This window comes from Corythoichthys intestinalis, chromosome 3 (genome assembly GCF_030265065.1).
Source record: "Corythoichthys intestinalis isolate RoL2023-P3 chromosome 3, ASM3026506v1, whole genome shotgun sequence".
Taxonomy (NCBI): domain Eukaryota; kingdom Metazoa; phylum Chordata; class Actinopteri; order Syngnathiformes; family Syngnathidae; genus Corythoichthys; species Corythoichthys intestinalis.
The window spans coordinates 6,578,011-6,599,651 of NC_080397.1; the positions used below are offsets into that span (position 1 = coordinate 6,578,011).

Consider the following 21,641-nt stretch of genomic DNA (forward strand, 5'->3'; position numbering starts at 1 on the left):
TGTCAAATATTTCAGGCTATCAAGTTGGCGATACGTTTGCATGTCATACTTGCACAATGTTAAGTATTCAACTGTAACGTGTGTGAACACTATAAAGATGTACTGTAGACAAAAACGTACATCTGACGCTTGCTAGGGAAGTTGAGAGAGAAATCCTCTCGTAGTTCCGGTGTCGTCCAGAAATACTGCTCGCTTGTTTACATTTTTACAGTAAACCGGCTCGGTACTGTAAGCCAATTGCAGCCGCTTTTACCTTACCGTTTTCGGGCTGGAGTAAACTACCATGGCGTCCTCGCGGGTCGCATTACTGTGGCCGGTACTGTTGCCTTTTACGGCGACAGCGGCTTTACTGGTTCCCCAGCAGGTCGCCGTGGTGGAGGCGTACGCGGAGAAGTGGCTTAGCGGCGCTCTACTCCGCGGGAAGGTGGTGACCACCAGCCGAGGAGAGAGTGCAGACGGCCGCGGCGAGGAACCGGAGAGCATGGAAGGAGATTTAGTTCTGGTCTGTGGATAAGATTACGTCTATATTAGGATTATCGCGTCATGGGCGTTCATTTTTGGTTAGATTCAGGACGTGGAGCCGCGAGTGAGCAGAGATGACATGGAGAAAGGAGAGCTTTGGATCGGAGTGATGCCCGTGGAGGACCACCAAGGGGCTTTTGGGAAGAAGCAGAAGTCTTTTACAGAGTCGGTGGTCAGCAAGGTAAGGCCTTTTTAAAAGAAGCGGAAGTGTCCAAACTTGGTCACCTTGAAAAAACGATTAAACTGGAATTTATTAAACAGGCAAAAACATTTGTTCACTGTAATTTTAATCCCAATTTTCAAATTTAAATTTAAGCACCAAATCCAAAGGTTAACTGTGTTGTAAATTTGAATTTTTACTTTTGCTCTCAAAAATCACTCTCTCTTCTCATCACTTGACAAATTTGAGTTAAATAGGCTAATCTGTTACAGTGGTATAAAAAAGTGTCTGAACCTTTTGGAATTTTACATTTCTGCATAAAATCACCATCAAATGTGATCTGATCTTTGTCAAAATCACACAGATGAAAAAAAACAGTGCTTTAACTAAAACCAAGCAGGTTTTCATATTTTAAAGAGGCAAGTATGCAAACAATGACAGGGGTTAGGGATAGGTTTAAGATAGTCTGAGCTCCAGGCTTGGTTGTTTTGAAACACATGGTACAGTGCCTTGCAAAAGTATTCGGCCCCCTTGAACCTTGCAACCTTTCGCCACATTTCAGGCTTCAAACATAAAGATATAAAATTTAAATTTTTTGTCAAGAATCAACAACAAGTGGGACACAATCGTGAAGTGGAACAAAATTTATTGGATAATTTAAACTTTTTTAACAAATAAAAAACTGAAAAGTGGGGCGTGCAATATTATTCGGCCCCCTTGCGTTAATACTTTGTAGCGCCACCTTTTGCTCCAATTACAGCTGCAAGTCGCTTGGGGTATGTTTCTATCAGTTTTGCACATCGAGAGACTGACATTCTTGCCCATTCTTCCTTGCAAAACAGCTCGAGCTCAGTGAGATTGGATGGAGAGTGTTTGTGAACAGCAGTCTTCAATCTTTCCACAGATTCTTGATTGGATTCAGGTCTGGACTTTGACTTGGCCATTCTAACACCTGGATACGTTTATTTTTGAACCATTCCATTGTAGATTTGGCTTTATGTTTTGGATCATTGTCCTGTTGGAAGATAAATCTCCGTCCCTGTCTAAGGTCTTGTGCAGATACCAACAGGTTTTCTTCCAGAATGTTCCTGTATTTGGCTGCATCCATCTTCCCGTCAATTTTAACCATCTTCCCTGTCCCTGCTGAAGAAAAGCAGGCCCAAACCATGATGCTGCCACCACCATGTTTGACAGTGGGGATGGTGTGTTCAGGGTGATGAGCTGTGTTGCTTTTACGCCAAACATATCGTTTTGCATTGTGGCCAAAAAGTTCAATTTTGGTTTCATCTGACCAGAGCACCTTCTTCCACATGTTTGGTGTGTCTCCTAGGTGGCTTGTGGCAAACTTTAAACGAGAGTTTTATGAATATCTTTGAGAAATGGCTTTCTTCTTGCCACTCTTCCATAAAGGCCAGATTTGTGCAGTGTACGACTGATTGTTGTCCTATGGACAGACTCTCCCACCTCAGCTGTAGATCTCTGCAGTTCATCCAGAGTGATCATGGGCCTCTTGGCTGCATCTCTGATCAGTTTTCTCCTTGTTTGAGAGGAAAGTTTGGAAGGACGGCCGGGTCTTGGTAGATTTGCAGTGGTCTGATGCTCCTTCCATTTCAATATGATGGCTTGCACAGTGCTCCTTGAGATGTTTAAAGCTTGGGAAATCTTTTTGTATCCAAATCCGGCTTTAAACTTCTCCACAACAGTATCTCGGACCTGCCTGGTGTGTTCCTTGGTTTTCATAATGCTCTCTGCACTTTAAACAGAACCCTGAGCCTATCACAGAGCAGGTGCATTTATACGGAGACTTGATTACACACAGGTGGATTCTATTTATCATCATCGGTCATTTAGGACAACATTGGATCATTCAGAGATCCTCACTGAACTTCTGGAGTGAGTTTGCTGCACTGAAAGTAAAGGGGCCAAATAATATTCCACGCCCCACTTTTCAGTTTTTTATTTGTTAAAAAAGTTTAAATTATCCAATAAATGTTGTTCCACTTCACGATTGTGTCCCACTTGTTGTTGATTCTTGACAAAAAAATTAAATTTCATATCTTTATGTTTGAAGCCTGAAATGTGGCGAAAGGTTGCAAGATTCAAGGGGGCCGAATACTTTTGCAAGGCACTGTACCATTTGTTTGCTTATCTGAGCAAAAGAGAATATACCATGTTGCTTTAACCTTTAAAGGTCTGTGCTGATTGATCATCACACACTAAATGTGACTCATACCGTTAGCATAGCATTCGCGTTCACATTAGGATTCAGCGTGGCGAGTGTTGTCTTAACCTGATTTTTTTTTTTTTTTTTTCAATGGCTGGCAGCCAACATTCGCTGTCAGCCTCGCCCAATCCAAATGGATTAGATGTGTAACGCAATCAATGGCAGCCAGTAAGTTTGAAATGATTTTGAAGAAAATCTCTTCTTAATCTTCAGATGAAGCGAGCGTTGGTGCTCGGAGCGTCCGCACTCATCATCCTGGCTCTCAACCAAAACACAGTCAGAGAAGTATGGGGAAAAAACACATTTGCGCAGATAAGAGAAAAAAATAACATGAGTGTTTGTGTTGTGGTTGAGATGGATCTGTCTCAGGTTCTGTCCAAGCCTGTTATCATCATCCAAACGTCGGAGAACGTCACCAGGCTCATCGGAGCGCTGCTCAAGTAGGCTAGTGGATCAAAATGGTAGCATTGCAATGTGCTACGTTGCATTATCGTCATGTTAATGTACTGTATTGTGCACATGTTCCTCAGGGGCCTCCACGCATCAGCAAAAATTACGTTCTCAAAAGTCCTACATGACAATCTGGTAAGTGTTCAACATAGTGCCCCCTGTTGAATGGTCATTAGCTAAAAAGTGCATTTGGGAGCAGGGCGCCACGCTGACACTGTGGTCGAGCTGTGGCCGCTCCAGAGGGGGGCGCTATGGCGAGTGGCAGGGTGTCATCTGCACGGGGGAGACAAAGTCACAAGTGCAGGTGTGTAGGATCCCCCCCCCCCCCCCCCCCCCCAAGATTAATTCAATTTCAATTGTATCCAATGATAAATGGACTATCCTGTATGCTACTGTGTTCAGAAGAACCTACAGCAGCTGTGGGACACCATCCTGTGGGTGGTGTTCATTCTCAGCACGGGCGTCATCCTGCAGGCACGCCGACTGAATCGCGAGCGCCAGCTCCACGACAACATGGAGGTTAGTCCCCAAAACTGATTGGGGCGAGAAATAGGACTCGGGGCCCCTAAAACCATTTAAAAACTTTCAAATATTTTCACTTACACTTGCCCAAAACATGTATTTTTAAGTCCATCAAATGGACATGAAGAATAATGAACCAAGAGAACATGCAAAATAGTTGATTACATGGCCCCTAATCATAAAAACACAAAATCTCAAAGCAGTGCAACACAGGCATGAAAATGGGTCAGGGGTTAAAAAGGTGAGAAGGGTTATGGAGGAAATATGTTTCGGTAGGGCTGTCCCAAACGACTAATTTTCTCCCGATTAGTCAGCAGACTATTTTTACGATTAATCGACTAATAATTTTTTTTATTTCTTTAATGATATTGGACAAAACTATCATTGCAATGTTTGGGGAGTTTGCGATATTAAAACGAGAAAATTTTCACCAAATAACTTGAATAGCTCAGTTTGGAATAGCTGCACTGTTGACCATGAAAAACAGTTTGGTCTCTCTGCCTAGCAGGAGGGAGAGTGAGACGCTGTGGCGCTGTACGAGCATGAAGCAGAAAATCATGAATGTACTGTATGTTGTCTTTAAACAGAAACCCAATCCTTTTCACCATCGGCCCTAATTTATATAACGCAGTTTAATACAGGATGTGCACACTTGCTGCGTTTATGAAGTAAAACAAAAGTTGAAATGTTGAAAAAAAAAAAAAAAATTGCTTGTCCTGTGATGTGACTGTTGCGGATGCGTACATTGCGATGGAGATGCTCAAACGATATATTGTGCAAGCTTAGCACAGAGCATTTACTAGTGCGAAAAAATGGAACGTAAATAGATTCAGAAAACGGACTTCGCCTTTCCGACATTATTCAAAATAATTCTTTAAAAAAAAAATCTAGCATTTTTATTGTATATACTGCAGCAGGTTCCCCCCAGGATTGATGAATCTAAATTAAAGACTTTTAAGACCTTTTTTAATGCCATTTCAACTGAAAATTAATACTTTTCTCGCACCCATTTTTTAGATCATATTGAATCATATTAAATAAATACAGCACTGGACATCAAATTTAACCTCAATTTTTAAGTGTGTTTGACAAAAGAATGCACATATATTGAAGATACAATTAAAACACATTTAAAGTAACATTATAAAGTCTGTCAGAATTTTTTAAACACACACACACGCACACAATAATTATGGACAAAAAGAGGAGGAGGACAGGACTCAGACCAGCCATCTTCTGTAACAGGCTAGCCGCTAGTGCACCTGCCAAGACCCCAGTGAACATAGCTAACTCTCGAGTTAAAACGGCGAAATTCACATTCATTCGAAAGGCAAACCGAAATGTTTAAGCAGGTCCACTGCCTTCGCATGACCCATAAACTGCAACCTAAAGTATCTGGATGTAACTTGAGCCCCTATCACATACTCCAAAACAACGGGAATATCGCGGGACTTAACCGTGCAGCAGTTGTGTGTGAAAACAATTTCCCGTGTCGACTGACATGGGAAGCAGTGTGCGTGAAAGCAGGCGTTAAATTCCCGAGTCACAGCAGATGGCTGATGACTTAAATATCATAGCGGCGGCCGATGTAACTTCCTCCCTCTTCGCAGTAAGAGGAAAAGCAGTAAACAAACATCGCAATTATAAACATAGCAAGCTGGAAACAGCTAAATTAAACTGAAAACATGACCAAAATTAAAATGTCAATTATTACGTCGGGCCGGGCCTTGGTTCTTTCTCGCTAACTTTTGAAATAACTGTATATTAACGATGTATGAATGATAAACTAAGGAATACTTGTTATAAAATAAATAATTTGGATAAAAAAAGAAGGCACTGTATGGTCATTGCAGAGCCAGAGCGTGCCTATACGCCCTTTATAATCGTCCCCTCTGCGAGTCCGCAAAACCGCATCTGTTTATTTATATTTAACAAACTTTTCCAGCGTTATTTCGTTGTGTCAATGAATTTATAATGATCATAAAAATATGTAGTCTATTTAAACATTAAGAAAATGCATTTTTTTTCTGCCAACTGAGAATTCGTTATAAAAGACAGGCTTTTATGCAGACATCGTCACAAATGTTATCACACAAAACGCGGATCGGACTTTAATAACCTCGGACCAGTTTGGGTCGGGCTGGACTTTTTAGGCCCGATTTTACCTCTATCTTAAAGTCTTGATGAGCTTAAATTGGCTGCAGTGACGAAGTCAGGAATGCTCCCTCCGGAAAAAAACACGATTTGAGCAACATTATGTTTAACAAACTTTTCCAGCGTTATTTCATTGTGTAAATAAATTTATAATGATCATAAAAATATGTAGTCTATTTAAACATTAGGAAAATGTGCGTTTTTTTTCTGCCGACTGAGAATTCGTTACAAAAGACAGGCTTTTATGCAGACATCGTCACAAATGTTATCACACAAAACGCGGATCGGACTTTAATAACCGCGGACCAGTTTGGGTCGGGCTGGACTTTTTAGGCCCGATTTTACCTCTATCTTAAAGTCTTGATGAGCTTAAATTGGCTGCAGTGACGAAGTCAGGAATGCTCCCTCCGGAAAAAAACACGATTTGAGCAACATTATGTTTAACAAACTTTTCCAGCGTTATTTCATTGTGTAAATAAATTTATAATGATCATAAAAATATGTAGTCTATTTAAACATTAGGAAAATGTGCGTTTTTTTTCTGCCGACTGAGAATTCGTTACAAAAGACAGGCTTTTATGCAGACATCGTCACAAATGTTATCACACAAAACGCGGATCGGACTTTAATAACCGCGGACCAGTTTGGGTCGGGCTGGACTTTTTAGGCCCGATTTTACCTCTATCTTAAAGTCTTGATGAGCTTAAATTGGCTGCAGTGACGAAGTCAGGAATGCTCCCTCCGGAAAAAAACACGATTTGAGCAACATTATGTTTAACAAACTTTTCCAGCGTTATTTCATTGTGTAAATAAATTTATAATGATCATAAAAATATGTAGTCTATTTAAACATTAGGAAAATGTGCGTTTTTTTTCTGCCGACTGAGAATTCGTTACAAAAGACAGGCTTTTATGCAGACATCGTCACAAATGTTATCACACAAAATGCGGATCGGACTTTAATACCCGCGGACCAGTTCGGGTCGGGCTGGACTTTTTAGGCCCGATTTTACCTCTATCTTAAAGTCTTGATGAGCTTAAATTGGCTGCAGTTACGAAGTCGGGAATGCTCCCTCCAGAAAAAAACACTATTTGAGCAACATTATGTTTAACAAACTTTTCCAGCGTTATTTCATTGTGTAAATGCATTTATAATATTCATAAAAATATGTAGACTATTTAAACATTAAGAAAATGTGCGTTTTTTTCTTCCTGCCAACTTAAAATTCGTTACAAAAGACAGTTAAGACATCGGGAACGCTCCCTCTGGAACAAAACGCAATATGACCAACATTGTGACAGCCGATGCCGACCAAAAATGACGTAATATCCGAAACAGATCACCAATGGGCTCATTTGAAGTATATGAATGGTGGTCTGTTTTGGTGTTCAGAATCCACAATACTTCTGCCTGCAGGGTTTTCGTTCCACCGACAAACGGACGCATTCCCGATGCAGAGGTGGATGGATTCTCCGTTTTGCCGGTTGTGGTGGTTTGGCACGCACGAGTTGCATTTCGATTTGTAGTGCAGTGCATCATAAAAATTCTATGCGTCATCTTTGTTATGGATTAAAAAAAAAAACAAAAAAAACAAAAAAAAACTTTGTCACGGATATATTTAGGTTGCACTGAGATGTTCTTGAAAATTAATACCGCGGTGAACAAATTCCAGACTTACAAAAGCTAATTTAATACTTTTAATACCTTTAATAATGGAAAACTAAATTCAATGCTTTTTTAAAACTTTTAATAACCCGCGGGTACCCTGTGCAATATATAATAGTATTATAATAATTATAATATTCATTGCCAGTCATCTTTTTTAAAAAGGGTGTCATTTTAAAGCTATTCTTAGTGTAGAGTCTGAATTTCTTAAGTATTACAGTATTTACATATTATAGTATTAATCCCACATACTTAGGGGTGTAACGGTACACAAAAATCTCGGTTCGGTACTTACCTCGGTCCGGTTCATTTTCGGTACAGTAAGAAAACAAAATGCAAAATATAAATGTGCTAGTTGTTTATTACACACCTTTGTGCTTTCAACAATAGGAACATTAGCCTATACAAAGCTAGAATTCTGCTCAAAAAGTAGCGGGTATTTAAAGATAATCCAACAACAATTTGCCTTACAGACCCCGCGTATTGGTCAGCTTTCTTTCTGAAAGAAAAAAAGTCCTGTGCGAAAGAGAAAAGCAATCCCAATGACAAAGATTTTAACATGTATTTTACAAATATAATCGTTTTTTTTTTTCTTATGAACGGTTATCAAACGCTTTATTGGTGGATTTTCTCAAGTTAAAGCGCCACACAGAAATTCATAAATTTCAATTGTGTAAGCAGGATCTGCATATAATTCATATTAATTACAGATGATTTAGCTCATTTCATTTTATATAAATGGGCTATTATTTATGTGTTTATATTTTACAAATGTCATGTAGTATTCATTTATATTGTATATTTTATGTTGTATAACTTTAGTTCTTATGTGAATATTAGTTCCTACTTTTTTTGTAGCGGTAGGAGAGTTTTGTACTGAACACGGGGCCGTGTTGGTTATTATTATAGCAGAGAAGACAGCAGTAAAACAACAAAGACAAGTCAACTGTGCCCCGATCTGCCACTCAAGAGATCTGATGGAGTCAAAAAGTGGGTTACGATTGCATATTAGTTTGAAAATCGACCGGGTCCACCGTATTTTTACACAAGTGATTTCCGGTCTGCCTGATCCTAGCTACCGGTAGTAGTATTGACGCAGGAGGGCCGCGTCTCGCGTCAAATAATAAACTCTGCCGTTCTTTTCGCGTGCGTCGTGCTTCTGGGACGCGTCTAACACGCGGCCGCACTGCGACTGGTATGGATTGGCTGATTGACTTTAACGCCCGTGTTTCACTGCGTTCTCGCGCCGGCCACATTGTCGTGCCATTGACGTTTCTGGGTTATACTGTCGTACCGTGTTGGTCCTCATTATAGTAGAGAATACGGAGTAAATATAATTTACACAAAGAAATTGTAACCCGATCGACTCACAGCCTCGAAAAGAAAGGGTTACATTACGTCAGAAACTTTTTCGGTACACCTCCGTTCCGAACAGAGCACCACGTACCAAAACGGTTAATACAAATACATGTACCCTTACACATACTTCAGAATTAACTCCAGAAATCGTTATTTATGTGACGAACGTGACATGCTTTTATTTTGAAATGTTCACCGGAAGGACGTTCGCTAAACCGCTAACAACTTTACACTCGGCAAGAAGCACTTTTTGTCATTGCTTGTGGTGTCACCAATAGATTTTTTTCTTCATTTTTCTGTTTGCAAATGCTGTTAACTACTGGTGTCAACAATAATCGATGCGGCGATGCATCCCGATGCGGGCCATGGACGATGCGATTCGATGCGGGCAACAAGCCGAATCGATTCAGCACATATTAAAATATATAAGTCCGTTCAAAAATCTTCCAGTGATGCAATGGATTTGGTTTCCCCATTTGTATTATTATTCTCATGTTTACCTGTAGAGGGAGCTATTGTACAAGCAATGCAGGGGGGGATGAGGAACTCAAATCGGCTTCCTCACGGGAGTAACGTCACAGACATGCGCAATTGCGCAGTGGCACTCAAAGCAGAGATAAGACATAATGACAATGGCTAAAGCGGAGAAAGAGGAAGCGCGAAAGATTATTGACGCACCAAAGACATTGAAAGCAGGCATATGGAGACATTTTGGCTTCTATGAGGTTGGTGGGAAACTTGACCAAACTTATGCGGTGTTTAAAAAATGAAAGGCTGCTAGTGTGTGTAAAAAAAAAAAAAAAAAAAAGAAAGAAAAAGAAAGAAAGCCCTGGTCTCATTCAAAGCACTAATTAAATGCTGTGATGTTTTTTTATTATTTTTATATATATTACTATTTTCATTTGACTACAACCAGGAATGACACAGGAGCCTATAAAAAGGTGTTTAATGTCTGACCCCTTGTGTTGCCTCATGATTCACGAAAAATATGCTTTGCTTTAGCATTTTAATGCATCCCAGGCTTTAATGCATCGTGATGCATTGCCGAATCGAACCGAATCGAATCGTGGCCCTCTTAATCGAATCGAATCGAATCGTGGCCCTCCGAATCGTAATCGAATCGAATCGTGAGGGCAGTGCCGATGCACACCTCTACTGTTAACCAGCGATTTTTCATGTGTCACCTTTTAAACGCAAGTTTGCGTTTTGGAGAAGACTGCCAAAGTTTTATAGCAGGCTAAAGTAGGTCGTCTTTTGTTCCCCATTAGTGTCAATGTAGCAATGCTGACGTTTACAGTGTTTAATATCAATGTGTTTCCTTATTTTGTTTGTGTGAACTGTTAATTCTACGGCGTGTTGATGACCAATTAACATCTGGACACAACAACTGGAGTCTCATATGTCATCTACACGCACGCACAAATGTATGCACTCACACACGCGGTGATAAAACGCAGCCTTGAAAATTACCGCCCTCATTTTTATTTACCTTGCGACAAATTGACTCATTGCATATCGCGACAGGCTTAGCAACTTCAATAAAACATGTCGTTAGTTAGTTAGATGGAGTTAAGTCCCCCCCATCCCATCCCTAAAAATTTTCTCCTCAGATCTACACAATTTACGTAGGTCACCCTTTTTGATTTCAAAACAGCGAATTTGTCAAAAGGTGAGTGATTTTCATGCCTGGCAGCAGCATCATGGATGGTAACCTCATAGTTAAAGCGGGTTTGAAGTTTAGTAAAATGGGCACAGCGGCCCTTATGTTCCAATACAAGCACAATTTTAATATATAAGTATGATAGGCCTACTCACCCCTATTTGACTCATGTTCTGCTCAGGCCTCCATAGGTTTTCTTCTGCTGCTCCGGTTTCCTCCCAGATCCCAAAAACATGCATGGTAGGCTGATTGAACACTCCAAATTGTCCGTAGGTGTGGGTATGTGCATGAATGGTTGTCTGTTTTTGCCCTGCGACTGGCTGGTGACCAGTTCAGGGTGTACACTGCCTCCAACTTGTTTTTAGCCGGGATATGCTCCAGTGAGTCGTGACCCTCGTGAAGATAAGTGGTTCAGAGGATGAACGAAGAGTATGTGTTGAAATATTAATGCCATTTAATGAAGAGTTGAATTGCAAATCTTACATATTGCTCTTTGAAGCTTACCTGTAATGGTAAATGGTGTTACACTTGTATAGCGCCTTTCCACCTTTAAGGCCCTCGAAGCGCTTTACACTGTATCCTCACCTACCCGTGACGCAGCACCAGGAGCAACGTAGGGTTCAGTATCTTGCTCAAGGATACTTAGGAGAGTTCATCGGGGCGGGAATCGAACCCACAACCTCTGGGTTGGGGAAAACTACCACTGGGCCACACCTCCCACATAATAAACAAACTGCTATTCCAGCACATATGAACGAGTAGAAATTAGGAATGTCCCGATCGTATATTTTCATAATGGAAATTATTTTTGAACAAGAATAACATAGAAAAATGCTCATCTTTATTAAATACTTCATTGAGTGAGTCCACTCAAATCCACTCATGCTGCTGAGAACAGCGTCTCACTTACACAATGAGTTGCCGCAGCACACTACCGCTAGTGTGTAACAAGTTAAACGATGATTGACACATTTGTGCTTTTGATCATAGAGCTACCGAGCTTCTATGGCAAGATCAAAGCAACAAACCTGTCACTCATCGTTAACTTTAAGTACCAAACGCAAGCTGGACAGTTGCGCCGCACTGCTTAACACAAGGGAGGGTGCGGAGCTGTACCAGCATGAAGCAGAAAAACAAATATATTTTTTAAATTAAAAACCCGATCCTTTTCACCCGATTCTGGTTGTCTGAAAAATGGCGCGATCGGCCTGATTTCCGATCACGTGATCGGATTGGGACATCCCTAGTAGAAATTGTAACAACCAACACTGTTCTCCCCTCATCTTTTTCAGTCCTTTCCTAAACAGGACGTCCTGAAGACTATGTCCTCCCTCCAGACCAAAATGTACCAAATGCCCAAAGTGCGGCACGACGAGACTGACAACTGCGCCGTCTGTTTGGAGCCCTTCCACCAAAACCAGGTAAGTACGACAACGGATTTGATTACGCAAATGACATGAGTGACACACGTCCGCCCCTTCAGCGTCTTCGCGTTTTGCCCTGCCGACACGAGTACCACCAAGAGTGCGTTGACCCCTGGCTGCTGTTACGTCATACCTGCCCGTTGTGCAAGCGCAGTATCTTGGGTGAGTGCTAGTAAATATTAGCATCTGGCACCAGTGAGCCCAGTTAACGCCATTTTTTTTCCTCCTCAGGTGGCATTTGCAGGAGCAGTTAGCAGTAGAAATAACCCTGATTTTTGTGTTTTAAAGGACTCAGTGCTGCTCTCAATGTTTATGTAACATTGGCGGCGATAGACATCTGATCCATTTGAACTGGGAGAGGCTAGCAGCAAACAGATTGGACGTCTATCGCTATCAATGGCATTCAGTGAGGTAAATTTAAATGACCAAGTCAACTTTTGAAAGACCTTAAGACAGTGTTTGTCATTATATGCTATTTTTAATCCATAACCACAAAAACCTCAGCATCAGTGGGTCCAAAAGGATGTCAACACTGTCAAATTAATCTCAAAGCAGTATGGAGACCTGATTCAAGTATTTATTTTGAGTAATGTGCTGTTACAAAGTGCTAACAGATCAGGTTTGTGTACAAAAGTTGATGATTTGTATTTTGGGAAGGCGCAAAATGGATGACAAGCTCAATGCAATAAACATCCACTTCTTCCAGATTTTGCTTGGATGTCTTTTTTTAGTGCAAAAATAAACATCTCTCTACTGCTCTTCCACTTTGGTTTCCAATTAAATAAATGACTTGTCCAAAAGAAGAGTGCGTCAGTCATTACCAAAAAAACAGCAGTCCTCTTTCTTGGGTACGTCTCATCACGAGGGGATCATACCTTTGCTCCTCTTGCGGTCGGCCATGTTACGGCGGTTGTGATTGGCCCCGCGGCCCTTGTTGGCTTCTTTCTTTCGTCTGTCTAGGAATGTGTCCAGTGTCTGTCCCTGGCCTTTGGGACGGCCCACCACGTGGCTCTGGCGCTCCGGCTGGACGCTGAAGGGGATCGGTCGCCGCTTAATAAACTTTGTTGCTGCGAGTTCCTCCGCCGATGGCTTACCCTCTCCTCTGCTGCATGGCGGCTCGTCTGGCTGCGGCTCGCTCCCTAAGAAGTGCGGGGTCCTGAATAAACTGGTCCTTGTTCATGTTGCTCTGTAGGACACAACAAAGCTTGAGTTACATGCATAGGCGTTGGGTGGTATTTGAATTGTATCAATACTGATGCTATTCATTGCTATTTGTTTATATGACCAAAATGAATAGAATCAATCCGTATGAATTAAATGCCTATCATTGGGATATAACCTCTAACAATTTTGGATGTGTGCTCGTCATAATTTCCAGCTATTTTACAAGCATTTTATTTGTTACTGCAGTCCCAGTAATATGTAAGAAGATGTATTATTTCTATTTGACTCAAATAGCATTACTCTTGCAAATGGATATTAGAAAGTTATTGGTGAGACTCCCATTGGCAGTGTATCAAATACTTGTTCTCCCCACTGTGTGTGTATATATATATATATATATATATATATACACATACATACATACTGGACTGTCTCAGGAAATTAGAATACACAATATTCTAATTTTTTGAGACAGTCCTGTGTATATATACAGGACTGTCTCAGGAAATTAGAATACACAGGAAATTAGAATATTGTGTATTCTAATTTCCTGAGACAGTCCTGTATATATACACAGGACTGTCTCAAAAAATTAGAATATTGTGTATTCTAATTTCCTGAGACAGTCCAGTATATATATATATATATATATATATATATATATATATATATATATATATATATATAGTTTGGTGTAGTTTTGGCTAAGCAAAGCAAAGGATAGTCTCAAGGTGCTAGTCACATGATCTGTTCGAAAAATGATTTTGACCCATTATGAAAACTGTACGTTGTAGGATTTTTGTTCATTTCATAAGTTTTTGTTGTTTTATTGCTCTACAACTTTTACAGACAACATTTTATTAGCTAGGTCTCTATTTCAAAGGAGAAGTTCAGAATTTTTTACATTGGGCTTCATCTTGGAGTTTTTTGGAGATTTTATTAGTCGTTGGACTTTATTTAAACAAATTTCGTGCAGTTTGTCAGTTATTTGTTAGTTTTAAGGCTCCGGGATGGCTAAGCTAGGGCGAGTCAATGGTGGTTGAAATCAACTCCATCGACTAATTAAAACCTTGCTAACTCAAAGATTAAGCCTTGTGTGAAAAACTCAACTACATGTGATTAAATTTTTCTGTTATTTTTATGTTGAAGCAGCAAAAGGACAAAAATTGGTAAAAAGTAACTGATAAGTTACTGATAAAGTAACTTAGTTACTTTGATAATAAAGTAATCAGTAAAGTAACTAGATTGCTTTTTTGAGGTGTAATCAGTAATTAAATTACTTTTTTAAGTAATCCGTAACAACACTAGCCATAATTGCCATCGCTTTGACTTCTAAATTGTCGCTACGACAACGAAGCCAGGTGAGACTTCCAGAGAGCAGTAAAGGGAAGACAGGAAAGCTTTGCCCAGGCACAGGACTCTCCCGCGGGCCCACCTCCTCCTGGAGCTCCCAAGAAAAAAATGTTGGCTATACTGGTGTGGTGGCTACCACTACCACCACAATTTAGTGTTTCAAGATTTAGTTAATTATTTATTTGATATTTTTTGGACATGTATTTTCTAATGGGTTCACACTTTAGTTAATATTTGTCTGAATGCGTACTGGATTTTATTTGAAGTAACGACCACAGCTGTCTAAGATCAGGCACCTACCATTCTGAAGGGGGGATATTTAAGTTGATTTAATTATAACTGTTTGGAGTAAAGTTTTCACTGTTTCTTTAAATACACATTAGTTAATTATTGTTTGAATATATGTACATTTTCCATCTGTTGTCGGTTTAATTAAGTTGACAGTGTTTGGTTAATTTGTCTTGTCATACCTCCTTCAGGTGGTCGTTAGTCGAGTCCGCCCTGATTTAAACGGCCACAGAGATGTGTCTGGAGGTCAGTATGGTTGAAGCCTTTTGTTATGTTGGCCTTTTTTATGTTGGGCCCAAGATATTTTGTTAAACTGTTTCTTTTATGACTTTAATAAATTGAATTTTCACCTAAATTGAAAACCAGGGTCCTCGTGTATATTTGGTCCACTACACTGGAGTGATTATGGTATTATTATGGATAGGATTATGGAATTGGATTATGATTGTTTGCACTAGATTGATGTTTTTGCACATTTTTCATTAAATGTACAGCAAAAATATGTTATTCAAGCAAATTGTTCTTTTTCGTGATTATTGGTATCAATAACTGACACGTTGACCTGGGCCAGTGGCTTTTGAAGTTGCTAATTTCCCTTATTGTCTACCCCTGCAAAGTACTCTCATGAAATTTTGATGTGTGATTTCATTTCACAGATGTTTTTTTTCTTGTCAGTTCATGTTCTTTTCAGTGTCCCCCTGGAGTGGACCCATTCTTGGATAGCTCCCCGTTTTTTTTTTTCAATAAAAGGGACTAGCACTCTGAAGCCACCGCGTTGCATTACCATAACGCATATAATGTAAACAATGATCCAAATGAGGGACGGCTATCTTGACCTCGTTGTTCCTTGTGGAGGCTGGCCTGACCGCAGTAGTTTTACAGGTTAACAAGTTCACACAGTTTAATGTTATGCTAACTCTGATGCAGGTCTGACTTTCAGTAGCCAAATTAGTGGTGTTTGTTTCCCCAACCACCACAAAATTGACTTTCAGTAGCCAAATTGGTGGTATTTGTTTCCCCAACCTCCACAAAATTCACGTCTTTTTACTTTACATACAGTGGCTGCTGCTGGCCGAAAAAAACTTCTGAAATCCCTCCTCTACGAAGGGGGCGGAGGAGACGCCATGTTGTCGACATGAATCTGTCAGGGGTGTGTGAGTGCGCGTGTGTGTGTGTGTGTGGCAGGGTCAAGTGATCAGCCAATCAAATGTGCGTTTAGGAGGGGGAAAACATGGACCATCACATTCAGCAAGTGAAAAGGGATAAATGTAAGTCTGAACATAATTAAAATAGTTCACTTTATAATGGTAAAGTCTATTCTATCCTTACAACATATGTGAAGACAATCTAAATTACCAATATAACGGAACTCATTATAGAGGGTGATTCAAAAAGAATGTGCCAAAACCATTACAGTGCATTAAAAACAAAACAAAAACAAAAACAAACAATAACTAGCTGGATACAAGTATTGTACATAATTTCAAGTTTTTATTTCAAGTGCTCAATTGTCACCACCACTAGCAGCACGGACAACATCAATCCGATATGACTTAATTTTTAAAAATTACTTACTTGTTAAAAAGACTTTCAATTCAATTATCAAATACTAATTAATTAACTAATTAATTCATATAATTAATTTATATTTGATCAATAATTCAGTCCATTTCAATGATTTTAAAATATATAAATGTGTGCTGATTTTGGCACATTCTTTTTGAATCACCCTGTACAATGCAAATAAGGTTGTAGCGTTCCAGTGTGTCCCCACCGTCCTTATGCTAACCTACGCCCTTGAGGATAAGTAACACTGGAGTATAAGTCGCATTTTGTGGGAAAATTGTATTTTATCAGAGACCAAGAACCAACATTGATAATAGTAATCATAAAATTGAGAATAACAAGCTAAATAAGCGTCTGCTAAGTCAGTTATTTTCCGTACCGCATTCCTTCATTCGCTGCCAGCCCTCCCAGTTCGAATGGATTGGACATTTATCGGCGTCAAAGGCAGCCACTGAATTCATGTAAGCTGTGCATGTGATCCTTGCCACAGTTATAGAGTAATATTTAGGCTCCAATCAACAACGTTTTCAAACAGCTAGTATGCTTCCGTCAATTTTGACATTCACAGGCACTTCAAAACCTGTTCGGACGCCCGAGCAGACACTTACCTGCTGTCCCTGCTCCTCTTCCTCATCTTCTTCATCCTCTGCTTCCTCAGCTTTGCCTGCTTGCTGCAGGACTCTGGGCATCGTGAAGGGTCTGAAGCGGAAACTCATCCGTTAGCATCGGAGTCTAAATCCTCAGACCGGTTTTACTGTGCCGTACCTCCTGTTGAGCAAGCTGTCTCCATCTAGATCGTTGGCCCCCACTTGATTCATGTCGTACGTGTCGTCATACTCGTCGTCGTAGTCGTCACCAACGTTGTAGCTGGCAGAGTCCCCTGCCTGCAGCACAACCTCGTCCACCACCGTCTGGTAAGTCTGGTAGCGAGCGCGCTGCTCAGATATGTGCTTCTTATCATTCAGGAGCTCCTGACTGCTCTCGCCTTTCCTGTAGGAAGGTTTGAAGACGTTTAGTGTTCAATTGGCTCTAAAAATTGAGACTTAAAAGCCAGGGTTAGGTATGCAAATATGGGTAGCCTAAAGCTCTGTTTTGAACCAGAATTGAAGTCTTCAAGTGGTCTCTCACCTCCTTCCCTTCCAGACGCGCGTCATGTCTACACGTTCTCTGCGGAACACATCAAACTCGTCATCATCGAACACGTTGGATCTGCTGTCCAGGACGTTTGGGAGAGCTTCTTTCACCGGCCTAAGAACAGAGACACAGAGAAAAAGCACAATTCAAACTAAATTCACAGCCACCACAATGCGGTGCTTCCGCTTCATTCACGAAGTAGTGGCTGCTCAAGAGTTACTTAGCGACTTGCATTTCCCACTAGTAGACACTAGACTCGCGCTCGCTTAGCCACTCCGGAGCCCTGAAACTGATAACTACCAAACTGTGCGAAATTTGATGAAATCAACTCAACAGACTAATTAAACCCCTGCTAACTCGAAGTTTAAGTCTAATGTCGAAAATTCTTAACTCCTGCTTTAAACCATTGCCTGCCATTGACAAGGATAGATATCCAATTCATTTAAACTGGATGGATCCCTGGCTGTGAAAGCTTATCTTTCAGTTCCATTGACAGCAATCACTCACAGCCACCCTCGCCCTGTCAAAATGGATTGGATATCAATCGCTATAAATTAGTTAAAGGGTATTACAACACCTGGGGAAATGCTAATATTCCATCATTTATCCATAAACGCATGCCTTTTGGATTCATATCATGCCACTTCATGTAATTACACACATCAAAACACCAAGAAAATGATAGAAATTTGGATCAATTGTCAAGCTAAAACGACCAGCGCCCGAGATCCCGGAAATCTAGCATATTGTGCGCGTGACGTCACAACAAGTGCTTCGTACTGAATGGCGGCGATGATGGCGGACAATTTTGTTTCTAGTTGCAGCAACGAATCAGACGTAACGAACGTTCTTCTAATGGTGACGAGGAGAGTTACGAACCTTTCTTTGGTGTTTTGGGTTATCAATTTGAGCCCAAACGAAAGCCAATGCAGCCTAATGACAGGATCATTGAGGGGAGCAATAACACTGATAAAACACCGGCAACAGATCGTGTGGGAAACACCGACTGGTTTGTTTTTCATTTCTTTTTGTGAAGCTGATACACCGTGACCGCAAAATAATGTATAGAATAATTATCATTCATTGTGCTATCATAGGTTTTCGCTCTGCCAACAGACACAAATACGAATGGGATTAGAGGATTTGTTGTATATATTTTACGAGCGATAATTTATACATGTGTCCAGTCCTATATCCAATCCGTGATATGTTTTTTTATTATAAAAGAGTACTCACTCAGGCCATTTCGAGCTTGGCTGCTCCCCTTTGGTTAGCCTGGGGTGGTAGGGTGGTTTCATCAGAGCCAGTCATCGTCCTCTTTCTTGATATCTCGGGACATTTAAGTGGCTGTGCGTGTATGGTGGGCACCACATCTGCTTTCAGCAGCAATTTCTTAGCAAAACCTGATTTCATTTGTCCATAGTTCGAATAGCTTTCAGGTGTAAAATGCGAACCACACAAAACCGTTCCGGAGGCTGGGTCTGCAAAATTAGCCCTCTTCACTCATTGTCTGCGTAGTCCAGCTCTTTTTCTCGCGTTCGGGAACTCATGGGTACTACATTGTGACAAATGGCTATTTGTACACCACATAGCTTGACAGGTTTGAACCATTTTAGCGATTTTTTGATAAAACCCGAACACAACTCTCTCGTCAATGAACAACGATGGCATCTGCCTCGACCTTTTGTTTCCTTTCTGTGACGTCAAATCCCCATTCGGCTGTTTCCGGAATACTTTCGGAAATGTTCGTAATTTTGATCTATTTTCAATAATTGCTCATGAATGTGATTTATTTTTTTGTTAACGTTATTAATATTTGTTATCTTGCCACATAACGGTTCTATTGATATCTCACAGCCCCTTAGTATTATAATACGCTTTAACTGAGTGCCCTATAAAGGGTTAAGTCTAATTTGTGCTGTTAAGTGATAATGTTTGTGTGGGGACACCTGGGCATGGCGCGGTCGAGCGCATCCAAGCCTGGTGCAAGTCGTCCCTCAAGGATATTGTTGATGACCACTTCTGAATCGTAGCCATACTCCTGAAGACACGCCAGCACGAATCCCTCGCCGAGGTCAGGCAGCAGATCCCGGATGCACGACAGCAGTGACTCTAACTCTGCCTCGCTCACCGGACAAATGGCACCCTGGAGAGAGAGAGGAAAAAAAAGATGGTCAGTCAGATTTTTTTTTGAATGATCGCGTGACCAATCATTTTGAAGGACTTGCATTGCTTCCTCGCCGTGGGACGTCCAACATAGCCTCAGCCCCCCTTGAGGTTTCTCTGCCATCTTCGGCTTGCCTCACATCCTGACTGATATTCCGTGAAGCCCCGCCCACTGCTCCCTGATTTGGCGATTGCGACGAGGGTTTGGTTTTTCGCCTTCCTGTGCTGTCCCAGGCACTGTGGACGCCCTGGAGCAGGTAAGACGTCCTGGTCTCGTCGCTGACGCGTACAATATAAAGTTCTATAACATTTTGTTTTGGTTTGTGATCATTTTTTAATACTTTCAGGGAGTGCCCACTTTCCGAAATATGCCGATGCTTTAAATTTGGCTGCTTTTGCGAATGTCTGTTCACTCAGGGTGCTCTTCTAGTTTAAAAAGTATTCTCATGCCTTAAAAAATGCGTCAGTTAGATATTAGGCTCGAGCGTATGACGTGGCACTCGCGAGGTTTCCCCTATCGCCATGTTGGAAGCAGGAAGTTCACTGTCAGAACTCCGGGAAACAAACTGTGAGGCATTTCGACTCAAGTCACTCTTTAAAAATGATTGGAAATTATTGTTTGGTAAAGAATTGCAACAACCGATCGAATAAAAGGAGAATGTACAGCTCGACGGAACCCCATTGAGTTTCTTCCGGATCCCTACATGGAGAAAAGGCGAGGGAAAGCTCATATCTTAACTTACTAAACGTCCAAGAATGGCATGGATGGCCTCGATCAGAAGGAAGGGCATAACGTTTGACTCTCTAGTTACACACAGAGTTTGCTCCATGCACTTCCACTCCGGTAAGTTAATTTCGTTTGTCTACGCAAATTTCGGTAACTTTATGCCCCAAATCGGCCAGTTGTTAGCTATAGGAACAGCTAAACAACTGGATGCATACATGTGCATTGTCTCCATAAGACATAATCCTGTCGTTTCTAAATGAAAAAGCTGTTACATGTTGCCGTGATATAGTGGCAAATAATTTGTACACAGGCTACATTGTCTGCAACAAATCTGTTTTCTAAAACACAGCATTGATTTGTCACTTAACTATCACAGCTCAGCACAGCACAAATTCAGATGTTCATGACAATGAAAACGTAAACACACATTGCCTACCTTTGCAAGAACGATTGTTTTGCCGTTTGGTACGGTTATAATGTGCAGGTCCTGCACCGATCCGCAGCAAAACTGTTCGTAACTTTGTAGCGATTTGTAGTTTCGGAATTGTTGATGAGTGTAGTAATTTACACCAAACACTAAATACTGCATGATGTCCATTTCGCGTAGTGGTGGAAGCTTGTCGACATCTTTATTCCATTTGTGTTCGGCTTGCTCGTAAGGGTCAACATTGTTCACATCGTTAAGTTTGCTCACATATCTGTCCTTTGCCGTGGTAACAAGTTTGTCTCTGTATCGAACTGGCAAGTTTTCCTTACTTTTTTCCATCTTTGGCACTCGTAGTTGAATTGTATTTGACGTTAATTTTAAATGTCCCGTGATGCAGACGTGCTTCAAATATGGCTGCGTTGTCGCAAATCTCGCATGATCCCGTGCTGCTGTGACATAAACGCTCGAGCCTAATTGCTTTTGGATATAATAAAATCAAAAAGGATGAGTGTCTTTAATTTCAATATGTTTGAGTTAAGTTTTGTCAACAAACAACAGAAAGACAGGCTATTGGCGCCGATGTTTGGAAATTTGACGTATAAGGGTATCGGCCTTTTTTTTTTTTAATCCGACCGGCCGATATGAAAACAATCCATTTAAAACTGGGTTAATTCA

General features: G+C 40.8%; 2 protein-coding genes across 4 annotated transcripts in view; one reads left to right on the plus strand and one right to left on the minus strand.

Annotated features, from left to right (window-relative positions):
• Positions 1-13,643, plus strand: rnf215 (ring finger protein 215). 3 transcript variants are annotated; one of them, XM_057832556.1, is made up of 10 exons: positions 1-502; positions 566-703; positions 3,120-3,191; positions 3,276-3,346; positions 3,437-3,491; positions 3,556-3,660; positions 3,759-3,875; positions 12,010-12,138; positions 12,201-12,303; positions 12,373-13,643. In XM_057832556.1, the coding sequence occupies exons 1-10, from the start codon at positions 284-286 to the stop codon at positions 12,393-12,395; spliced, it is 1,032 nt and encodes a 343-aa protein (XP_057688539.1). In that variant the 5' UTR covers positions 1-283; the 3' UTR covers positions 12,396-13,643. The 3 variants fall into 3 exon arrangements, with proteins under 3 accessions (XP_057688539.1, XP_057688536.1, XP_057688538.1); XM_057832555.1 differs by having other exon boundaries at positions 2-502; positions 3,261-3,346; XM_057832553.1 differs by having other exon boundaries at positions 3,120-3,346.
• The window catches only part of ascc2 (activating signal cointegrator 1 complex subunit 2), a 17,931-nt gene continuing 8,994 nt past the window's right edge, over positions 12,705-21,641 (minus strand). The window contains exons 13-19 of the mRNA XM_057832552.1: positions 19,875-20,091; positions 19,596-19,792; positions 17,641-17,760; positions 17,278-17,502; positions 17,121-17,211; positions 13,236-13,327; positions 12,705-13,171 (exon numbers count right to left, since the gene is read on the minus strand). Coding sequence (XP_057688535.1) covers positions 13,000-13,171; positions 13,236-13,327; positions 17,121-17,211; positions 17,278-17,502; positions 17,641-17,760; positions 19,596-19,792; positions 19,875-20,091 — 1,114 coding nt within the window. The 3' untranslated portion in view covers positions 12,705-12,999. The remainder of the gene's footprint in view (positions 13,172-13,235; positions 13,328-17,120; positions 17,212-17,277; positions 17,503-17,640; positions 17,761-19,595; positions 19,793-19,874; positions 20,092-21,641) is intronic.